The sequence below is a fragment of the Manihot esculenta genome, chromosome 4 (genome assembly GCF_001659605.2).
Source record: "Manihot esculenta cultivar AM560-2 chromosome 4, M.esculenta_v8, whole genome shotgun sequence".
NCBI lineage: Eukaryota > Viridiplantae > Streptophyta > Magnoliopsida > Malpighiales > Euphorbiaceae > Manihot > Manihot esculenta.
Window position 1 is genome coordinate 30,352,776 of NC_035164.2, and position 25,473 is coordinate 30,378,248.

Consider the following 25,473-nt stretch of genomic DNA (forward strand, 5'->3'; position numbering starts at 1 on the left):
GACAAGAGAAGACCTCAATGAGGTCTTGACAAAAGAAGACCTCACCGAGGTCCTAGCAAAAGAAGACCTCAAAGAGGCAGAAGACCTCGAATGAGGCAGAAGACCTCAATGAGGCAGAAGACCTCCACGAGGCAGAAGACCTCCACGAGGCAGAAGACCTCAAAGAGGCAGACGACCTCAATAAGGCAGAAGACCTCAATGAGGCAGAAGACCTCAATGAGGCAGAAGACCTCAAAAGAGGCAGAAGACCTCAAATGAGGCAGAAGACCTCAACGGGGCAGAAGACCTCACAGAGGCAGAAGACCTCGAATGAGGCAGAAGACCTCAATGAGGCAGAAGACCTCAATGAGGCAGAAGACCTCAATGAGGCAGAAGACCTCACAGAGGCAGAAGACCTCGAATGAGGCAGAAGACCTCAATGAGGCAGAAGACCTCAAAAGAGGCAGAAGACCTCAAAAAGGCAGAAGACCTCAATGAGGCAGAAGACCTCAAATGAGGCAGAAGACCTCAATGAGGCAGAAGACCTCAAAGAGGCAGAAGACCTCAAATGAGGCAGAAGACCTCAACGGGGCAGAAGACCTCACAGAGGCAGAAGACCTCAAAAGAGGCAGAAGACCTCAATGAGGCAGAAGACCTCAATGAGGCAGAAGACCTCAAAGAGGCAGAAGACCTCAAAGAGGCAGAAGACCTCAAAAGAGGCAGAAGACCTCAAAGAGGCAGAAGACCTCAATGAGGCAGAAGACCTCACTGAGGTAGAAGACCGGCGAAGATCTCAAAGATCTCCCGGAGCAAAAGTAGCCGGAATCCCCAAGATCATCCGGTGCCACAAGCAAAAACAACTCATAAAGAACATAGTTCTGATCTCACATAAAAGATTGGGGCACGGGACCATAAATGAAAAAGCTAAACTCCGACCTCCCAAAGGAGCTCAAGTCATCAGGAAGAGAGACTTTAATCTCACACAACAGCCAAAAGTACCAAAGCATCATGCCGATCTCAAGAAAACGAGAGCAATACTGGTAAACCCGATAAGACAGACCGAATTAAGGCAAGGCGATTCCTAAGCAAACTGCATACCAAAATACAAAGCCAAACAGAGAATCAGGGGCAATCATGAGAGGCAACGACCTCGAGAATTGACCGCTCACACTAAACCAACTCAGCTGACCTAGAGAAAGGTCCAAGCAACAAAGAGCCCGCAAAACGCCCGAGAGAAGACAGCCCATAAATACTCAGGGGCAAAAAACATACACGAGAGTCCAACGCTCAGACAAAAATAATAAAAAGGCAAGAAAGAGATACTTTCGACAAGAGCAGTTCTCAGACCACACGGTCATGAATAGAGTTTAAAGATTTATCCCCTCACCAGTCATGGAATAACTGCTGAGGAGATAAAGGGGCAATTGATGATCGCTGGATTTCTTCACCCCGGTCCAAAGGCCAGGCCCATGAAAATAGTCCATGATCCGAAGGCTTCAATATTCCCCTCGAGAGCCAGGTCCAGCCCGCTCAGTCACAGGGCCGGACTCCGCCTAGACTCCTCAATCAAACCGGCCCAAACCTCTCGGCCCAGTAATCAGGCCCTCACCAGGCTCAACTTCAGCCCTACCATTCAACCCAGCCCGGAAAGGGGAAAATGACCAAGATGCCCCGCTGGTAGGTCCTTCCGCATGCGTATCAGAGGAGAATTAATGGCCGTTACGCATGGAGCAGGCGCCTGACACGTCCGTACATACGGAGCTAGGCGACAGAAGACAGCTAGTATTGTGGCAGAGAGACAGATATATATCACGGTAGAAGCCACGCAGAGGGGGGTTCTCTTCTTCTTCTTTCTCCTTCCTGGACACCATTTTTATTCTTACTGTAACCCTTGCCTAAATATACTACTCTGAACCATAAAATCTGACTTGAGCGTCGGAGGGCCTCTGCCGGGGCACACCCGGTAGGCCCCTGACCATTCTTTCTTATTTACAGGTCCTTTCACCAGGTAGAACATGGAGAGACCCATCAGGGAGCCCAACAAGAAAGGACCCAGAGGAAAACCAGATCTATCATGGACCAGGAAGAGAAAAATATTTATCAATATTTATATATTTAAGTATGCAAAATTTATTTTTTTTATTTTAAATTAATATAAAAATAAAATTAAAGAGTATTATATAAAAAATAAACATATTTTTTTATAAAAAGTAATGATAATTTAAACATATTTTCTAATTTTTTAGTAAAAAATAATTTTTAATATTATATGAAAATAAAAAAATTATTTTCTGTAACTAATTAAATAATATATTACTCTTAGCATTTAAAATTTGAAATCCTCGGCCATTTGCTAGCCCACGAAACAAAACAGTGTACTTGACGACGTCCATTCAGAATTTAAAAACTCATTTGCTCACGTTGTCAAAATTCATTGACTAAAAAAAAATTATTTTTTAATTCATCTTCTTCCAACTTCCTTCCAATTGAAGGAATTATTTTATCCTTGTCAATGAACATGGGCTAATTCACAATTGCGTAATTAATCATAACTCATAAAAAGCATAAGTAGAGGTCTAACTGCAGCTGCTCACGCCCCACAACTCCACCACCAAGCACCAACTCCAACATCAAGCACCAACTCCAACATCAAAAAGACAAAAACACTGTGAGATTCCTCTCTCTCTATCCCTCCTCCGATCTTCCAAAGCCATCTCTCTCTCTCTCTCTCTCTCTCTCTCTCTCTCTCATATTCGCTGGGTATCCAATCCTGGTTTCCTTCCATTCTCAATGACACAGTTGACACATACTTCAAAAATCAAAACGTGATCAGTCTCTAAAACTGCTGAAGTTTCCTCTTGCATGCTTGCAGCAGGTGACTGTGAACGATTCTCTTCCTTTTGATCCTTTATAGTACACAGCATGGAGCTTGTTTTGATTCTCTTTTTGCTGCAACATGTGTGGATACTTGTCGTTTCTGCTTTGAACTCAGATGGGTTAACTTTGTTGTCACTCATGAGGCACTGGACATCTGTGCCTCCTTCCATAAACTTGGGATGGAATGCTTCTGATTCTATCCCTTGTTCATGGGCAGGCATAGGATGTAATAACAAAACCCAGAATGTCATATCTTTAAATCTTTCTGGTTATGCTATTTCTGGTCAATTGGGGTCAGAGATTGCTCGTTTGGCCCATTTGCAGACCCTTAATTTGGGCAATAACAACTTCTCAGGTGTGATTCCATCAGAACTGAGCAACTGTACTTTACTGGAAGAATTAGATCTTTCTGAAAATCATTTTACTAGAGAAATTCCACATAGCTTAAAAAATCTTCAGAATTTGAAGGTGTTGAGTCTTTACAGCAATTGGCTGAGCGGAGAAATCCCTGACTGGTTGTTTCAATTTCCACATTTAGAGACAATATACCTGGACCTTAACAGGTTCACTGGTTCAATTCCTAGCAACATTGGGAACTGTACTAATGTTTCTAAGTTGTGGCTAAATAAAAATCTGTTATCAGGTACTATACCTGATTCTATACGAAACTGTAGTAAATTGGAACAACTTTATTTGCGTGACAACAAATTGGTGGGTTTTTTGCCTCAGTCTCTAAATTTTCTTGAGAACCTCATCAGGTTGGATGTCAAGAGTAACAGTCTTGAAGGTAATATTCTTCTGGGTTTGGGCAATTGCAAGAATTTAGAATGGCTTGTTTTGTCATACAATAGCTTTAGTGGGGGTCTTCCTCCGGATCTGAGCAACTGTAGTAGCTTAGAAACTTTGGCCATTGTGCATAACAACTTAACAGGCCATATCCCTTCTTCCTATGGCTTGTTAGATAAGCTTTTATCTCTTTACCTTTCTGAAAATCGTTTGTCTGGGAGAATTCCACCTGAACTTGGGAACTGCAAGTCGTTGAAAGAATTAATGTTATACACAAACCAACTTGAGGGGGAAATTCCAAGTGAATTGGGAATGCTGAGTGAACTGGTGAGCCTTGAATTGTTTGAGAATCACTTGACTGGTGAGGTTCCAATTAGCATCTGGAAAATTCAAAGTCTTCGAAATTTTACTTTGTATGATAACAATCTTTCAGGTGAATTACCTCTTGAGTTGACGCATCTCAAGCATCTGGAATTTCTGCTCCTGTTTAAGAACAATTTCTCTGGAGTCATACCTCAAAGTTTAGGAGTTAACAGCAGCTTAGAGGAGCTGGATTTGATGTATAATCAGTTCACTGGTCCAATTCCACCAAATCTCTGCTTTGGACAGCGTTTGACAGTTCTGAATTTAGGTAATAACCAACTTCAAGGTAGCATACCATCTGATGTAGGAAAATGTCCAACTCTCCGGAGAATGAAACTTGAACACAATAATCTCTCAGGGGTTCTGCCAGAATTTCTGCACAATTCTGACCTTGAACATGTAAACATCGCCTGGAACAACATTAGTGGGAAAATTCCTTCAAGCCTGGGGAACTGCACCAATCTCACTTTCATTGACTTGTCCATGAGTAAGCTTGGAGGTTTTATACCTCCAGAGCTTGGTAACCTTGTAAATCTTACAGAACTGTTCCTAGCACGTAATCATTTGCAAGGTTGTTTGCCTCCTCAGCTATCAACCTTGAAGAAATTAGACAAATTTGATGTTGGGTTCAATTCATTGAACTGTACTCTTCCATCAAGCTTGGGGAACATGACCAGTTTATCCGAATTAATTTTAGAAGAAAATCAGTTTACTGGGGGCATTCCACCATTTTTGTCAGAACTTAAAAGGCTTAGTCTTTTGAGAATGGGTGGAAACTTGCTAGGAGGAGAGATTCCCTCTTGGATTGGAACTCTGAAGAATCTCCAATATGGTTTAGATCTCAGAAGTAATGGATTAATTGGTCAAATTCCTGGGAGTCTAGGGGATTTGAGAATGCTGGTAAGTCTGAATATCTCTAGCAACAATCTTACAGGAAATTTGGAAGTACTTAATAGAATGGAGGCATTAACAGAAGTTAATATTTCATACAACGGCTTCACAGGTCCAATACCGGAAAAACTGATGAAACTTTTGAATCATTCTTCATCATCATTCGTGGGCAATCCTGACCTTTGCATCAATTGTCCTCCGTCAGATGGCTTGAATTGTGAGAGAACCAGCGGTTTCAGAGCTTGTGCCCGTAGTTTCAACAGTCATAAAAGCCTCAGCAAAACTGAAATCATAATGATTGCCCTTGGATCATCATTAGGTGTCCTTCTGCTTCTAGGATTAGCTTGTGTGTTTCTACTTCACAGAAGGAGAAAGCAGCATGAAGTTGGAAGGAAGTCCATGGAAGATGAAGACCTCCTATTCTTGCAAATAATGGAAGCTACTGAGAATCTAAATGACAAGTATATTGTTGGGAAGGGAGCTCATGGAGAAGTATTTAAGGCTGCTTTAGGTCCAACAAATGTTTATGCAGTTAAGAAGCTTAAATTTTCAGACCACAGAGATGGAAGTCACAGCATGGTCAGAGAAATTCAAATAATTGAGAACATAAGACATCGGAATCTGGTAAAAGTTGAAGACTTTTGGTTTAAAAAAGATTATGGATTGATCTTATACAGATACATGGAAAATGGGAATCTTCATGATGTTCTATATGCAACTCATCCACCACGAAATCTTGAATGGAGTGTTCGCTATAAGATAGCAGTTGGAACAGCTCATGGATTGGCATATCTGCACTATGATTGTGATCCCCCCGTGCTGCACAGAGACATCAAACCACAGAACATACTCTTGGACTGCGAGATGGAGCCTCGCATCTCGGACTTTGGCATTGCCAAGCTTCTTGATCCCTCGTCTGCTTCAGGAACATCCATGTCAATATCTGGCACACTTGGATACATTGCACCAGGTGATGAATCTTTCTTTGTTATTTATGTTGCTTGAATTTTGGGTGTGCTTTTTAATGGACTAAATTGTGATCCAAAACGAAAAAATCTGCATTGCAATTTGAATTGGATTAAAAATGGGAATATGTGTTGGGTGCATAGGGAGAGCAGTATGGAGGGCGAGAACTCGGAAAATACACTAGAGTTAGGATTTTGAGAGTTTACACTAGAATTAGGATTTTGAGAATTTTGAGAGATCATATTAATCTTATTTATATGTCACAATCGAACCACGTTAAATTTCTTGTGTCTCTTTCTCTATATTGTTGTGATTGTGCATGTGTTTCTAGTATTGTCTGTGTTCGGCAATACTGACTATTATAATAACGGTTAGCTATTTTAGCAGTGATTAGTTATTCAAATAGTGATTAATCAAACATCACAAGAAGTAACTTTTGCTAATACACTCAATCACTAAATACTAGCATTTTGACTCGATCAAAATGGTAAATACTACTTTCAAAATATCATTGCCGAACAACCACGTTAAATTTCTTGTCTCTTTCTCTATGTTGTTGTGATTGTGCATGTGTTTCTAGTATTGGCTTTGTTTGACAATACTAACTACTCTAATAATGGTTAGCTATTTTGGTAGTGATTAGTTGTTCAAATAGTGATTAATCAAACATCACAAGAAGTAACTTTTACTAATACATTCACTGAATCACTAAATACTAGCATTTTGACTCGATCAAAATGCTAAATACTACTTTCAAAATTATTGCCGATCAGAGCCATTGTGAGTTTGTCATAACAGTCTGAGATGGTTTGTTTTTCCTTTGCAGAAAATGCGTATATGACAGCAAGGGGCATGGAATCTGATGTGTATAGTTATGGGGTGGTTTTGCTTGAATTAATAACCAGAAGGAAGCCATCAGATTCATCATTCATGGAGGAGATAGACATTGTTGGATGGGTTAGGTCCACTTGGAGTAAGACGCAAGATATCAATGCAGTTGTTGATTCAAGCCTGGTGGAGGATACTTTTGATTCAAATATTGTAGAGCAGATAAGTGGTGTCCTTTTAATTGCATTGAGATGTACTGAGAAGGAACCAAGCAGCAGACCCACAATGAGAGATGTTGTCAAGCAACTGCTAGATGTGAATCCTCCTCAGAGGAGCAAATGCAACAAGGTTTAGCTTTAATTGCACTGCTGGATCAAATTGTCAATCTCTTTTTCTTTTTTTTTTTCTCACCATTTTTTATATGATATCCTCTAATGTTTCTTTGTATAAGTAGCCATCTAATATTGTAATAATTAGAAAGCGCATGTAACATTCTCAAACTCATAGCTAGAGTAGTGCCATCATTAGGTATGGGTTAGACTATTTCACTACTAGAGCAAGTGGCATTAGGAGAGGTGTTAACTTGCTCCGAGCTACTTAGGGGAGGTGCTAGCATAACTCTAAGCTGCTAATAACTGAATCATAGAAAAATCAAATAAAAAAAACGGTCATATCCAAAAATAAAGTAGACAATGTGATAAGGGAGTCGGGAGCGAATCATTTTCGGTAGGTGCTTCGGGTTTTCCGACGTGCTTGCTTGAAGTACTTGTTTAAATCTGTCATGCTTCCTTAAGTAAAAAGGACTTCTAAAGACTAAAAACATAATTTAGTAGGTCAATCTATGATTATTGAAAGTTTGAAAACTAAATTGAAATATGATAAAGAGTTTAGTAGGTTAAAGTGTGAATATGGAAAGTTTAAAGATAAAATTCAGTTTAGTCTTTCATGTTTTCCAACTCTTCATCTAAACACTCCATGTGTCACCTAACTATGCATGAAAGAGATGACAAAGCAAAGTGAAAAAGTTGGTTGTCTTCTCCACCCACCTTGTTGCCGTAGCTCACACCATTGAAAAACCAAGATTTTGTTTTGTCTTCCTTCCACCAAATCCAAGCCAAACTCTCATCCAGTCAACTTTTTCTTTTACCAAATTTCACCCTAAGATGAATAGCTAAAGGAAGAGCCAAATATTGAAAGAATTGAAGAAAAAAATATTAGGGTTCCATATACACCAAGCTTGAAAAATCAAAAGTGAGCTTAAAAATGTGTAGGAAATAATATCTTCTCATTTCTTCATGCATGAATTTGAATTATAAAGTTTTAATTTACAATTTATTCAATCATTTTCTAAGATATAAATTGACCTAGATGAAAGAACATCAGGGGGAAATGAGATAGTTAGAGAATAGAAGAGGAAAAGAAAGAGAAATTCAAGAAATGTTTAGTGTTTGTATGATTTTCTATTTTCTTTTGATTTTCTCATGGATATGTGAAGTTAGGGATTGATTTTGCTTACTGGAAATGTTGCTTTGATTGTATAAATATATTATATGAAAGTTAAAAATGGTGTTTGAAAGGTTTAAAGTAAAGAAACCTAACATGAGAGCTAAAAGTGCAAATCTAGCAGGATAGGTTTTAATAGGGCAATATGTGTTAGTAACTTCATAAATTATTGTGTAGTTATTGAAATTAGACCTAAAATATGCCAAATGAAATCTGAGACAAAGAGCTGAAACTTTTATGAATTGACCAAATTCTAAATCTATAGGTAAGATGATGTAAATTACTAGTAAACCAAAACTGGACACAGTGATGGTGCATCCGGAACAGAGTGTATTGATTATACCATAACTAATTATGTATTCAGTGAATTTTGTTAAGACTAGCGCCAAATGAATCTTAAGAAGTATACCTAAAATTTTGTAGAAGACACTTAAGCTTGAATTTATATGAAAATGCATGAATCTGATATGTTTTGTGATACTATAAACTAGTACTAATACAAGATTGATTAAGACCTTATTGAGCAGCTTGTAAAGAAAAATTCATAACTTAAACTAGAGTGATCAGATTTATATGAATTATACCTTGTTGGAAAGATAAGACATAAATGTATATTTGTTATGAAGAAACTGAAGTTAAATTGTAACTCTAAACTACTTGAAAAGTTTTATGCAATATATAGCAGAATACAGTTTTTCTCAAATTGGAATGTATAAAAATTGATATGCTTGCTTAATCGGTGAGAATTACGCATGTGCTTGCTTATTGTACTTGGTCTTTTTGCACATGCTTGCTTAATAATAACACCTATTTGTGCATGATAATTTGAGTAAAGCTTGTCATTCTTTACTTGACTTGACGCAATATTAGAATGATACGTTAATAAAGTTTAGCACTAGTTGCCATGAGTTTCTCATCTTGTTAACCTTGGCATATGATATATGTACTTTGGAAATGAATTCAAATAGCTTCCAATGACATGCATTTACATTGATATATTGAATTAATGATACTTGGCCCTGATAAACTTAATAGGAGTCAATGTTAGTTTAAGGGTATGGCATGTCATATGAACATACAGAGTTCGCAGTATTGCTATAGATACATGATCTATATTTGAGGTTACATATCAGGTACCTCATAAGCACGGCCTCAGAACCCTACTATCATAGTTTTGGCCTCTGAACCTACCGTTTGATACTCTGTGCCTACCGTTATAACTCCTTATCTACCTAGTCGACCTTACTATGTGTTTACAAGGGTTGAGTACCTAATTAAGACTGATACTCGATTTTATGAAATTATCATTGAATGTTAACATGTTTGTATCTATTGCATGCACTAAGCTATAGTGATTTATTTCAAATAGAAAATATGTAATAAAGGCAAAAGAAGATGTTTCTATTGAATATAAAGGTAATTCTTGTCATGCACAAGGATACATATGGCACTAATATTTTATACCAAGAAAATTGATAAGTATGCTTTGCATCATGTTAGCTACATTTGAAAAGCTTGTAATTGTTTACTTAATTGTTTATATACATGAATATGTTTGCTCTATTTTGTTATTTGTTTGCAATCACCCACTGAGTATTAGCTTAGCGTGTTGGTTTTTACTTCACGTAGGTTGCAGATAAAGTAGGCGCAGCGGAGATCATCAGAGGTCTACACCAGATATCAAAGCCACTATCATAGCTGGTTGTTTTGAGTCTCTAAGTCAAAGTATAGTTATATTTTGGCATATACATATTAAATAGAGTAGGTTATAAAAGTTATGTAAGTCAAAATATTATAATCATATATGGATAAAGAGAAAGAGTTAAACGTTTGCATGTGATGAGATCCATGGAAAAAAAAAAGGTGTGATGCTGCTATGAAATGTGTGCGAAATTAAAGAATAGTAAGATGTCAAATGATAGTTGATAATTATACATGTGTTTTTCATGTGTGAAACATGTTAAAATGTTGATGAAACAGAGGAAATTCTATTAAAATTTTGGTTTGAAATCTCACATTTACTTTAATCACTTTATGAAATTTACTTGAACTATCTAATAACTTGGTAATTATAGATAAAGGAAATTGTTTAGTCTTAATATATCTCAAAAGGTATAGTTTGAGACATTCCTTATTCTGTCTACACTTTGATAGGGTAAGGGGTGTTACATCGTATCTGTCGTATTTATAATGATTAATTATAATGGTGGATTATTATATTTTATATGAACCTCACTATAATTAATGGTCATATGTGTTTGGTATTCATATAACAAATATGATAACATATAAAATATAAATCTTCTGAGATCATAAGTACGACTCATGGGACATGATTAGTTTTGACTGGACCTGTCTGATCAATCTCGATCATGCTCCATTTATGCACGATTTCTGTGGTCCTAATTTGACACCAACACTTCAGACTCAAGGGTCCTTGTTGAATGAGTGTTAGATTTCTGATCTCTAGCGTTTATACGATGTTTTAAATGCGCCTACTATGACAACGACAACAACCCTAACCCATTGTGTGTGTTAGAGGAGCCAACTGTCCATCATTAATAAACCACCTAAAAAACATACTAAAAGTGTAGCTGTCCTTTTAGATAGGAACATGCGACAAATGAAATATGTACTACCAGAGGTATATATATGTCTACTAAAAATAATAAATGAAAATATAAATTATTTTCTTTGTGTTCTAAAATACCTCTAACTGAAAATATTAAACAAAAATATGGATCATTTTCTTTATCTTTTGAAGTATCTCTAACTGATATACAACCTTAATGTCTCTAAAAGTATCACCTAATCTCATTTACTCTCATTTACTATCTTCATCACCGAACCTAGTTTATTGACTCTCCTAAAATCATGTCGCTTAAGTAAGTGTTGCAATCTCATCACCTCCGAATCACAACATTATCAAAATGTATTAAATAATTTCTCACGATTTTGTTATGAAATTTGTGATGGTAAATCAAATTAACTCCTGAGCCCTTCCTGTAATCGATGAGTTTGCAAACTTAAATATATAAAGGACTTGTTAGGCTCAGGAAATGAAATAGTTATTTACGTAATAAAATAACTATTCTTTACATATATTTAAATTTATATTATTTGATATTTTTATTGTTTGAATTTTTGTTTCACGTAAATTCAAATTTAGTCATTTTGAATTTACATATTAATTTAAATATTTATTTATCAACCATTCACCATACGAAAAGAATTTTCAGTTATTTTATAGGTTGTGAATAATTTTCAACTAAAATATTTATGTTTTAACAAATAGTTTTATGCAATTTAACTTTTATATCAAAATCTATTTAATTAAGTCAACTCAAATCTTTCTCAAAATAAAAAAAAAAATCAATTCAAATCAAAATTTGGTTAATTTAAACCCAAAAAAGAAAGTTTTCCGTCAAATTACTGTTTATCATAATAATAAAATCATTATTGTAAAAATTGAAGTTTATTTTATCTGAAATTATATTTAATAGTTCTTAATAGATTTTGAATTTCATTAAAGATTAATCAAAATGAAATCATAATAAAGTAAAGAATGATATCTATATATGTGTATAAATCACATATTTGATATATTTTCACGTTGTAATTATAGAATATTATAAGTGTATATAATTTAAAATTATCTTTTTTTTTTTGTATTTTAAAGTAATTTTAGTGATAAACATATTAAAATTATATTTAATTATATAATGAAATTATGTGTTGAGGCTTTTTTTTTTTTTAACTTTAATGTCATTGTATTAAGACTGGTAAAAACAAACATACAACATATTACACCAAATATGTTAAAAAAAAAAAAAACATATTACACCAAAAGTTTAAGGAAAGAGGGAGTTATTGTTGCCATTCAATTAAAAAGTGACCTAAAAATTTTACCTTTCCCGGAAAATTTACCTTTCATTGGAAAGAGGAATTAGCTCTGAGACATAAATGATTTTTTTTTTAATAACATATCTCTTAATTTTGGTTATATATATATTTTTAATTTTAAGTTTATAAGGTCACCGTGTTTGCTGCTTACGCCGCGGGGCATTTGCGGCTGCCGAAAAGCCGACCAACCTCTGGTGATTTGCATGATTCCATATAGTCACATTTTTCACACACGCAACCACTTTACCAACGTTGGATTCAATTGCATTGCATTAGATTTATGATTCATTGCAAAATTAAAAGTATATATTTTTCAGTTTTTAAAATTGAACCTACCTTATTTTCTTTATATGAAATATATTTTTTTTAGAATTTCATAAGATTAAAATTGATCTTTTAATATTATAATTATATGTTACTTTTAAAATTATTCAAGAATAAAAGAACCATTTATTTTTAATTTTTGTTATTTTTTATATAATTAATAAAAAATAAATAAAAAAACTTCAATTTAATATTCAATAAAAGAAAAAGAAATATGTTAAAATAATTATAATTATTATATTCAAATATTTAATTTTAATAATAAATACATTTTAATAAATATAAAAAATTTTAAATTTTATTCTCTCAATTATTAATATTTATTTAAAAAAAATAATAACACAGAATTGAAAATCTCTTAAAAAGATTAAAAACAAAACTTATCGACTTAATTAGGATACAACAAATATCTACACAGGCTCCTTTCTTCATTATAAAAAGAACAACACTGAATTATAACAGATTCCGATCTCTCTACACGCTCAGGATCCTTCTATCATTTCTGCGAATTTTGAGCTAATGATTTTCTCACTGCACTACTCGTCTCAACTCATTTTCCTAGCGTTGCTAATCCCAGAAATAGCAGCGGCAGCGGCAAAGCCAACAATATCGAAGCCTGGTTGTCAATCCCGATGCGGGAATGTGGAAATTCCGTACCCTTTTGGCATGGGAGCCAGATGTTGTTATTTAGACGAGTGGTTGAAGATTGAATGCTACACAAATGCAACCAGCAACCGTCAAATTCATTCTCTAACGTGTATAAATGGGTATGACTCGAAAAATTAATAAAATTATATATATATATATATATATATATATAATCAAGTAAAGTAGTCAAACTGAGTAAAATTTTTTTTTTTTTTAAAAAAAATAAATTTTCTTTTTCTTAAATTTATTTTTTGAATTTTTTTAAACTAAATTCAAAAGTATATTGATGTTTTGTTGAATTGTGGAGTAGGAATTTTAAAATATTAAACATAGAATAGAAGAGAGGATTGATGGATAATTTAATCAATTCATAATATATTTACACCAAACAAATTATATTCAACACTTGAATATATGATATTTATTATTTTCTAAAATTACAAAAAAATTACAAAACGCTTATGATTGACCCGATTTCCACTAGACTCTACGGAAGAGACGAAGTGGAAGAAAGAATAAAACTAGAAGATGTAGACGGCTAGGAGTAAATCACCAAAAAGGATCGGTGAGTACAAACTATTCTATCAGCGGATAAATAAATAAATAACAAAAGAAAAAAATAAAATTTAAGTATTTAATAGTACTAAGATTTCACTGCTGGATAATGAATTCAAAAATCATAAATGCGAAAAATAAAATCTCATAACATGCTTCTTGTGGATAATGCTGGCATGTCGTGATAAAATAAAATAATGACAGCATGAGAGCAATGCTTGTAAAGCTTAGAGAGAATTAGGTTTTCAATGTATTTTGTATTCAATAATCAACTCTACTTATACAGTTCTATGTATATAGTAGTTACAGATGATAACTATGAGAGTGCAAGATTAGTATTAGAATATAACTAAATACAGCTAATTGAGAAGAGATAATATTAGTAGAATAACTTAATATTATCCGTAACAGCCCCCTTCAAGCTGAACTGCAGGTGACTGTAGTCTAAGCTTGCATAAATGAGATGCAAATAATTGTTGTCCCAATGGCTTGGTCAAGATATCTGCGATTTGATCCGCACTTTTGAGAAAACGAATAGAAACAATGCCTAGCCTTATCTGATCTCGAATAAAGTGATAATCTATTTCAACATGTTTTGTGCGAGCATGGAAAACAGGATTTGAAGTAAGATAAATGGCACTGACATTATCACACCATATTGTCGCAGAATGGTTAGGAGCATATCCAATTTCTCGCAAAAGAGAAGTAACCCACATTAATTCAGCAGTAGCATTCGCGATAGCCTTATATTCACTCTCTGTACTTGATCGTGCTACGGTTGGTTGCTTCTTACTGGACTAGGAGATTAAATTTTCACCAAAATAAACTAGGTAACCACCTGTGGAACGTCTATCATCGGGGCAACCAGCCCAATCACTGTCCGAATAACATTGAAGTGAGAAAGTTGATGATGGACGAAGCAGAAGACCTTGAGTGGCGGAACCCTTAAGATAACGCAACAATCTCTTGCATGCTTGCCAATAAATATCTGTGGCACAATGTAAAAATTGAGCTAATTTGTTGACAGCAAAGGCAATATCCGGTCTAGTAATAGTCAAATACTGCAAGGCCCCCACTACCTGGCGATATTCTTTCATAGAATCCAATAAAGTGCCCATTTCTTTACTGAGATTTGGTGTTGCTGCCATAGGTGTGGCACATGATTTGGAGTCTTCCATGTTTGTTGCTTGTAAGATTTCAGAGAGATACTTACTTTGAGAAAGTAATAAGCCATCTGATGTTCTTGTAGCCTCTACTCTAAGAAAATAATTAATCTCACCAAGATCTCGAATAGGAAATGTAACAGCCAATTTTCGAATAAACCAATCAATGAGTGATGACTTTGTTCCTGTGACAAGAATGTCATCAACATAGACAAGCACAAATATTTTATCAATACCATTAGTATAGATAAATAAAGAGTGATCTGCTTGTGTATGTTGGAATTGAAGAGAGCATAGAAATTTCTTGAGCCTTTCAAACCAGACCCGTGGCGCCTGCTTCAATCCATAAAGAGATTTCTAAAGTTTGCAAACATAATCAGATTTTGTGTTATCAACAAAGCCTTTTGGCTGTTCCATATACAAATCTTCATCTAAAAAACCATGAAGAAAAGCATTTGAAATATCTAACTGACGCATTTCCCATTCTTTCGTTACAGCCAAACACAAAAGAATGCGAACAGTGGTGAACTTGACAACTGGGGAAAAGGTCTCTGTGTAATCAAGACCCTGCTGCTGTGTAAAGCCTTTCGCGACTAAACGAGCTTTGTAGCGCTCAATATGCCCATTAGAGTGTTGTTTAATCCGATAGACCCATTTATTCTGAATAATATTTTCCTTTGCTGGTCGTGGTACCAATATCCAAGTTTGATTCTTCAGTAAAGCTGAAATTTCTTCTTGCATAGCATCACGCCACTCCTGTTGTTTATGAGCTTGCAAGAAAGTTTTTGGTTCCTGAAATGGCACAAATTGAGTAACATATGCATATTTTGGATTTGGTTTTGGATTAGTCCTCAAAACCATGGAATGTGTTCGAATGGGAGGAATATGTGAAGCAAGATCAGAAATAATTAGTAAACCTGTAGATGAGACAGATTGTAACAATGGTTCTGCAGAATATTGAGAGATTAATGGTGATAAAGACTGAATTGGAGTGCGTGGTGAAGATGGAGTAGAAAAAGGAGATGTACCTGATGAAGGCGACGATGAAGATGGCGTTGTACAAGTAACCTGTAGCCATGTTGGATCAGCTTGTGGTTCTTGCATATCAGCTGGTACTGTGAACTTGGCATAGGGAAATTCTCTAGGCACAAATCGAACATGCTTTGCCAAATACACTCGCCCTGTCTTAAAATCTAAACATCTATAGGCAGAATGAAAAGGACTTTGCCCAAGATACACACATTCAATGGACCGGTAACTAAATTTATGTTTATTGTAAGGGTGCAACAAAGGAAAAATACTACATCCAAATGGCTGAAATGATAAATAGTTTGGGTCTTTGGAGAATAGCTTAAAAAAGGGTGAAACTTTCTGCAAGACATCAAATGGTAAAGTATTAATCAACATGTCACTCTGTTCTATAGCATAATTCCAGTACTTTAATGGTAAAGAAGCATGAGCTAAGAGGGTAAGACTAGTATCTACAAGATGATAAATTTTTCTCTCTAATGTACCATTTTGCTCATGAGTATATGGGCAAGCAATCCTATGAACAATACCGGTAGCTTTGTAACGACCCGGAAACCGGACCGCTACCGGCGCTAGGATTCAGGTCGGCTTAAGGCCGCCAGAACCCGTAGCAAGCCAAACATACATCTTGTGAACCTATTTAATCCCAAATATGATCAACAACGTACATAATAATTAAAAACTTTTCTTTCCAAGCCTAACCTGTGCATACATAACATATCATAAACCCCCTCATTGGAGTCCTCATCAAATACTCCAATGGGTAACATAACATACGATAGGCTTAGATAACATAAACATCAAAAAAACATTTTAGGATCATATACACAAGGGATTAAAACAAACTCCAGTCAAGCACATTCTAAACTTTCATTACATTACATAACATACGTTTACATTACAAATAAACCATGTCTACTACTATACTATTACATGGACTTCTCTTACTCTTGCTGACTTCTCTATCTACACTGCACCTGCAAGACTGGGATTAGGGGAGAGGGGTGAGCTATAAAGCCCAGTGAGCAGAAAGATAAAAACATGTGATTTAGTTTCACCATTTTTATGTTTATTATTATTTATTTTATTTTATTTCTTATCATCAAATTATTTAACTTTTTCTTTTTCTTATTCATGCTTTCATGAAATGCAACACATCACAGCTAATCACATAAAGGATGGTATTGTCACCATTAGTCCTCAACATCTCCAAATGCCAGGGGCGTAGAATGGGCCTCACTGGTCTTTCTCTTACATAACATAACATAACATAACATTCTAAAGTGCCAGGGGCGTAGAATGGGCCTCGCTGGTCTTTCTCTTACATAGCGCCGGTAGCGGTCCGGTTTCCAGGTCGTTACAAGCTTTAAAATAATGATTCAAACGTTGATATTCACCCCCCAATCTGAATGAAAGGCTAATATAGGTTTGCCAAATTGACGTTTGATGAGCTTTTCAAACTGAATAAAAACATCGTACACCTCACTTTTATTTTTCAAGAATTAAACCCATGTAAAACGAGTGAAATCATCAATAAATAGAACAAAATAACGATGACCCAAACTAGATTGCACAGGGGCAGGACCCCATACATCTGAAAAAACAATATCAAATGGTTTTTGACTTGTATGTTCCTTAGAAACTAAAGACATTCGAGATAATTTGCCTAAGTGACAACTAGAATAGGGACTCATTTCTGTATCAGAAACAATTATCTTATTCTGCCTAACTAAATCAGATAACTTGTGAAAGTTTGGATGCCCCAACCGCCGATGCCAATCATCCATGGAAGAAGCTGCTGAAACTTGATTCGCCATAGGATGTGGCTTGAGTTGAGTTAACTTGTACATGCCATCTTCACTGGGGCCTTGCATCAGTGTTTTCTTAGTGCACTGGTCCTTTATTGCAAAATAATGAGGCCAAAATTCAAAGAAAACAGAATTGTCAGTGGTAAATTTTTGGACAGAGAGCAAATTTTTTGTAATTGCAGGAACACATAAAACACTATTCAGCTTAAGCTTGCAATTCGAATTAGAAACAAGGCCATTACCAGTATGCGAAATGTGCAGCCCTTGTCCATTACCAACCAGTAATTGATCATTACCTGAATACTCATTAATAGTATTTAATTGTTGCGGATCCGAGGTAACATGATAATTTGCAGCAGTATCTGGAAACCAGGACACAGAAGCAGAATCCGCCATGGAAGGAGCAGTCGGGTAAGCCATGGTATGCACCATATTTGCAACAGGAGGTCTATAAGGTCGAGGAGGACGATATCCTGAATAATTGCCATTATTATAACCAGATTGATTACCACCAGGATTGTTTCCAATAGTACCACGATAAAACCTCCGACGACAATTCAAAGCAGAGTGATTGGGTTTGTTACAGATTTGACAAACCACACGAGCCTTTGAAGAATCTGAAGAAAAATTACCATTAGCAGTAGCAGTTGATTTTGGTGTAGGCAGAAGAGGAGTAGTAGAGGAATTCCCTCGAAGACTAAGATGAGCCATAGGTTGATGAAGATTATTAAGAAGCATTTCATGCGCTACCAAGTGACTATGCAACTCAAAGAATGAAACTGGTGTAGGACGAAGATTAAGATTGGTGATAATCGAATGAAACTCAAAACCAAGATTACGATAGATTATCGCATTGAACTCAGCTGGAGAAAGAGGTCGTCCAGCCGCACCTAACTCATCAGCTAGGGATTTTGCTTTTTTTAGATAAGCAGAGACTGAGAGATCATTTTTCTTGAGTTCTTGAAGTTCAATATGTAATTGCAGCTGCCGATCTTGAGAGACAGCACCGAATGCATTGGCTAGAGCTTGCCAAACTTCATATGAAGAATTAAGACCATATACAAGAGAATAAACTGCTTCTGTAAGAGAGGCTAGCAACCATGAGTGAAGTATCTGATCTTTGTTGAACCAATCCTTATATACTGGATTTGGTATAGGTGTGGCATCTGTAGCAGATGTGGGTATAGTTTTAGGAGGAGCTGGTTGAGAACCATCAATAAAACCATTGAGATCTTGAAAATTAAGGATTGGACCGAATTGGGTTTTCCAAGCTAGGTAATTATTGTCTTTTAATTTGATAGAAAACGAAGATGTAGAGGTAATTGATGGAAAGGAAGAAGAGGTGGAGGAAGATGAGGATAGTGGAACAAGGGCCATTATGGTGGCTCTGATACCATGTAAAGCTTAGAGAGAATTAAGTTTTCAATGTATTTTGTATTCAATAATCAACTCTACTTATACAATTCTACGTATATAGTAGTTACAGAGGATAACTATGAGAGTACAAGATTAGTATTAGAATATAACTAAATACAGCTAATTGAGAAGAGATAATATTAGTAGAATAACTTAATATTATCCGTAACAATGCTGACATCTTAAACTCTATAATAACAATTTTGGCCCAAAAGCTAATAAAATACTGATCATACACATGTGTAGAGCCACTCCAAATGGTGACAACCTGACATACGCTCCAAAGACTATCTGTATATCCAGTGCTGTCCCAAAAACAGTATAAATATATACTAAGCAGAAAATAAATCACCAGGCATCAAGGTGTTATCTGTTCGGTGCATATATAGAGTGTCTCTTTAAATTCAATTTTCATTCATTCAAAATACAAATTCATTTTATTTTTTCTCATTTTAAATAAATAAAATAGCGTATACATATATAAATATATTTAAGAAAAATATCAATATTATATATTTATCCACTCACCAGTACTGGAGATAAAATAACTTTAGATTGCAAGAGCACTCCTATTATCTATACCGGAAGCTCGATCGTCCCCTAAAGTATATCGAGTGATAAATAAATATTTTAGAATGAAAATGTAAAATTTAAAATTTGAAATATATTTATATATATATATTTTTAAGAAAAGTTTAGAAATATTTTGATATAGTTAGATCTTCTAAAATTACACAGACTCAATAAAATACATAATAAATTATAAATATCAACCTATGAAAACCATCAATCCAAAAAGAAATATATAATTTCATTAATTGGATCGAATTAAAATTTATTTCTTTTAATTCTTAAATCACAAAAATCACTATTTAACGATAGAGAAAATAAATTATATTATAATAATTTAAATAAAACGAATAAAACTCACATATTCAACTATTGGAGTCTTTAAAAGAAATTATTAAATTTTTTATCAGAATATTAATTTAAATTAAAATCTAACTGAAAATTTTAAAAATTTATAGATTAATTTTGTTGAGCGGAGAAGATTTAAATTAAAAGATTAAATTTTTTTTTTTAAAAATAACATAGCATTACTCTATTTCTTCATAGGGAAGGAGATCGAATGCTCTGGTTTTGGGACCTTTCCGAAACCAGAGCTTTTAATGATTCTTTTTTCGGTTATTTATTTATTTATTTATTTTATTTTATTTTAATAATAATTATATATATATATATGGTTATGGGCCTTCTTTATTTTTAAATGGGCCGAATATAATAGCAACTCTACTGTAGCTTTCCTAACCAAAATCAACATGGAGGTGCTGAATCTTTACTATAAGAACGCCACCGTACGTGTTAGCAGTCCAATAATTTCCTCCAATTGTCCTGGTCGGAAAACCGGCCGAGCGGTGATTTTGCTCCTAAGTCCTTTCAGCTTCTCCAATGAGAAGAATTCATACTTCGCATTAGGTAGCAACAGCCGCTTTTTACTCACATCTACTGAGCCAGACCTTGTAAGACGGTACAAGAATCCTTGCCTTGGAAAGGACTGCTGCCAGGTTATGATACGAGGGCCACTTCAGGAATTTAATGTGAGTTTTGTAGATGATAATCACGCAGGTGAAAAGGGCAAAGAGAGATGCAAGCGAAGGTTTATGGTTGAAAATGAATGGATTTGGTCCAGGGAAGAAGAAGATCCTTATGAAATGGTACGAGACAGGGACTATGTTCCAGTTATTCTCAAGTGGAATATTGAGATGAGAAAAATGAGCTTGTTAAACAAAGATGGAGAAAGGACCAAGGCCATAGTTGATGGTGGTGGGACTTCGTTTCGCCTGGTCTGCAAGCATGGCTACGCAGGGAATCCTTATCTCCGGGATGGATGCCAAGGTAATTATCAAAGTCACCTTTTGTTTTACAACGCAACTTTAACATGCCATGATTGGAAATCCATGTCCCACCCCAAATTTTGATGAGTCTCCTCTAATACTAGCCGGGCAAAGATGGATATTTTTTTGTTCTTTTTCTTTTGTTTTTAAATTATTCACGTGGATTGTCAGTTAACTTTATATATGAATTATGATGTATAAATATATATGATTTGTAGTTATTTGAATATAAATAACATTAGACATGAATTACATTGACATGGTTGAATTAGGTAAAGAGTACAATAGAGAGTAATAAATACAAGCTTGAAAAATGGTCTACCTCAACCTTGTCAAACTAAAATCTCCAACATCAACCAATCCACTCCCAGAATCTATAAGTAAAACCATGTATTGCAGTATTTGCCGCTTCTGAGACTCCCTTTCAAACTGCCGCCCCTGTTGGGACATAGCCACACCCACCCCAGGTAATTTTTTTCAGAAGTAGTCGGGCCAAACTCAAGCACTACGAAAGAAATATCATCTAGAGCAAATCTCTAGACTTGTATTACTGAAACATTCTTCTCCAGAAACATTCTTCCAGAAACAATTGCATAATTAATCATAACTCATAAGAAGCATAAGTAGAGGTCCAACTACAGCTGCTAACGACCTACAACTCCACCACCAAGCACCAACTCCAACATCAAAAAGGCAAAAACCCTGTGAGATTCCTCTCTCTCTATCCCTCCTACGATCTTCCAAAGCCATCTCTCTCTCTCTCTCTCTATCTCTAATTCGCTGGGTATCCAATCCTGGTTTCCTTCCATTCTCAATGACACAGTTGACAGATACTTCAAAAATCAAAACGTGATCAGTCTCTAAAACTGCTGAAGTTTCCTCTTGCATGCTTGCAGCAGGTGACTGTGAACGAGTCTCTTCCTTTTGATCCTTTATAGTACACAGCATGGAGCTTGTTTTGATTCTCTTTTTGCTGCAACATGTGTGGTTCCTTGTCGTTTCTGCTTTGAACTCAGATGGGTTAACTTTGTTGTCACTCATGAGGCACTGGACATCTGTGCCTCCTTCCATAAACTTGGGATGGAATGCTTCTGATTCTATCCCTTGTTCATGGGAAGGCATAGGATGTAATAAGAAAACCCACAATGTCATATCTTTAAATCTTTCAGGTTATGCTATTTCTGGTCAATTGGGATCAGAGATTGGTCGTTTGGTCCACTTGCAGACCCTTAATGTGTGCAATAACAACTTCTCAGGTGTGATTCCATCAGAACTGAGCAACTGTACTTTACTGGAAAAATTAGATCTTTCTGAAAATCATTTTACTAGAGAAATTCCACATAGCTTAAAAAATCTTCAGAATTTGAAGGTGTTGAGTCTTTACAGCAATTGGCTGAGCGGAGAAATCCCTGACTGGTTGTTTCAATTTCCATATTTAGAGACAATACGCCTGAACCATAACAGGTTCACTGGTTCAATTCCTAGCAACATTGGGAACTGTACTAATATTTCTAAGTTGTGGCTAAATAAAAATCTGTTATCAGGTACAATTCCTGATTCTATAGGAAACTGTAGTAAATTGGAACAACTTGATTTGAGTGAGAACAAATTGGTGGGTTTTTTGCCCCAGTCTCTAAATTTTCTTGAGAACCTCGTCAGATTGGATGTCAACAGTAACAGTCTTGAAGGTAATATTCTTCTGGGTTTGGGCAATTGCAAGAATTTAAAATGGCTTGTTTTGTCAAACAATAGCTTTAGTGGGGGTCTTCCACCGGATCTGAGCAACTGTAGTAGCTTAGAAACTTTGGCCATTGTGGATAGCAACTTAACAGGCCATATCCCTTCTTCCTATGGCTTGTTAGATAAGCTTTTATATCTTTACCTTTCTGAAAATCGTTTGTCTGGGAGAATTCCACCTGAACTTGGGAACTGCAAGTCGTTGAAAGAATTAATATTACACGCAAACCAACTTGAGGGGGAAATTCCAAGTGAATTGGGAATGCTGAGTGAACTGCAGAACCTTGAATTGTTTGAGAATCACTTGACTGGTGAGGTTCCAATTAGCATCTGCAAAATTCAAAGTCTTCGATATGTTACTTTGTATGATAACAATCTTTCAGGTGAATTACCTCTTGAGTTGACGCATCTCAAGCATCTGGAACTTCTGTTCTTGTTTAAGAACAACTTCTCCGGAGTCATACCTCAAAGTTTAGGAGTTAACAGCAGCTTAGAGAAGCTGGATTTTATGTATAATCAGTTCACTGATCCAATTCCACCAAATCTCTGCTTTGGACAGCGTTTGCCAGTTCTGAATTTTGGTAATAACCAACTTCAAGGTAGCATACCATCTGATGTAGGAAAATGTCCAACTCTCCGGAGAATGAAACTTGAACACAATAATCTCTCAGGGGTTCTGCCAGAATTTCTGCACAATCCTGACCTTGAACATGTAAACATCGCCTGGAACAACATTAGTGGGAAAATTCCTCCAAGCCTGGGGAACTGCACCAATCTCACTTTCATTGACTTGTCCATGAGTAAGCTTGGAGGTTTTATACCTCCAGAGCTTGGTAACCTTGTAAATCTTAGAGAACTGTTCCTAGCACATAATCATTTGCAAGGTTGTTTGCCTCCTCAGCTATCAACCTGGAAGAAATTAGACAAATTTAATGTTGGGTTCAATTCATTGAACTGTACTCTTCCATCAAGCTTGGGGAACATGACCAGTTTATCCACATTAATTTTAGAAGAAAATCAGTTTGCTGGGGACATTCCACCATTTGTCAGAACTTAAAAGGCTTATTCTTTTGAGAATGGGTGGAAACTTGCTAGGAGGAGAGATTCCCTCTTGGATTGGAACTCTGAAGAATCTCCAATATGGTTTAGATCTCAGAAGTGATGGATTAATTGGTCAAATTCCTGGGAGTCTAGGGGATTTGAGAATGCTGGTAAGTCTGGATATCTCTAGCAACAATCTTACAGGAAATTTGGAAGTACTTAATAGAATGGAGGCATTAACAGAAGTTAATATTTCATACAACGGCTTCACAGGTCCAATACCAGAAAAACTGATGAAACTTTTGAGTGATTCTTCATCATCATTCGTGGGCAATCCTTGCCTTTGCATCAATTGTCCTCCGTCAGATGGCTTGAATTGTGAGAGAACCAGCGGTTTCACAGCTTGTGCCCGTAGTTTCAGCAGTCATAAAAGCCTCAGCAAAACTGAAATCATAATGATTGCCCTTGGATCATCATTAGGTGTCCTTCTGCTTCTATGATTAGCTTGTGTGTTTCTACTTCACAGAAGGAGAAAGCAGCATGAAGTAGGAAGGAAGTCCATGGAAGATGAAGACCTCCTATTCATGCAAATAATGGAGGCTACTGAGAATCTAAATGACAAGTATATTGTTGCGAAGGGAGCTCATGGAGAAGTTATTAAGGCTGCTTTAGGTCCAACAAATGTTTATGCAGTTAAGAAGCTTTAATTTTCAGACCACAGAGATGGAAGTCACAGCATGGTCAGAGAAATTCAAATAATTGAGAACATAAGACATCGGAATCTGGTAAAAGTTGAAGACTTTTGGTTTAAAGAAGATTATGGATTGATCTTATACAGATACATGGAAAATGGGAGTCTTCATGATGTTCTATATGCAACTCATCCACCACGAAATCTTGAATGGAGTGTTCGCTATAAGATAGCAGTTGGAACAGCTCATGGATTGGCATATCTGCACTATGATTGTGATCCCCCCGTGCTGCACAGAGACATCAAACCACAGAACATACTCTTGGACTGCGAGATGGAGCCTCGCATCTCTGACTTTGGCATTGCCAAGCTTCTTGATCCCTCATCTGCCTCAGGAACATCCATGTCAATATCTGGCACACTTGGATGCACTGCACCAGGTGATGAATCTTTCTTTGTTATTTATGTTGCTTGAATTTTGGGTATGCTTTTTAATGGACTGAATTGTGATCCAAAACGAAAAAAATATGCATTGCAATTTGAATTGGATAAAAAATGGGAATATGTGTGGGGAGCATTGGGAGAGAGGGTTATAAATACCTATATTATGTGAGAATTCGGAAAATATATTAGAGTTAGGATTTTGAGAATTTTGAGAGATTGTATTAATCTTATTTATATGTCACAATCGATCCACGTTAAACTTTTTATGTCCCTTTTTCTGTACTATTATGATTGTGCATGTGTTTTTAGTATTGGCTCTGTCCGATAATACTAATTATTATAATGACAGAGAGCTATTTTAGTAGTGATTAGTTATTTAAATAGCTATTATAATAACTAATTAATTGGATCAATTTAATTCAATTTAATTTTTATTGAATTTTTTCGGATTACAACTAAATCAAACTATAATAATTAAATTTTTTAAAAGTAAAATTAATCTGAACCTTCAAATTAATTTAATTTAATTAGTTATTTTAATTTCAAACAAATATTGGTTCCTATTTAGTGTATTATTTATATATATTTACTTGTAAAAATTTATTTATTTTTTTAAATTATGAATG

At 35.5% G+C, this 25,473-nt stretch overlaps 1 protein-coding gene and 1 pseudogene across 1 annotated transcript; both read left to right on the plus strand.

The window, feature by feature from the left end:
* Positions 1–2,616: 2,616 nt before the first annotated feature.
* On the plus strand, positions 2,617–10,125 carry LOC110612634 (receptor-like protein kinase). The gene is made up of 3 exons (XM_043955553.1): positions 2,617–5,866; positions 6,689–7,038; positions 9,823–10,125. The coding sequence occupies exons 1-3, from the start codon at positions 2,902–2,904 to the stop codon at positions 9,889–9,891; spliced, it is 3,384 nt and encodes a 1,127-aa protein (XP_043811488.1). The 5' UTR covers positions 2,617–2,901; the 3' UTR covers positions 9,892–10,125.
* Positions 10,126–20,329: 10,204 nt separating this feature from the next.
* Positions 20,330–25,004, plus strand: LOC110612635 (annotated as a pseudogene).
* The last annotated feature ends 469 nt before the right edge of the window (positions 25,005–25,473 follow it).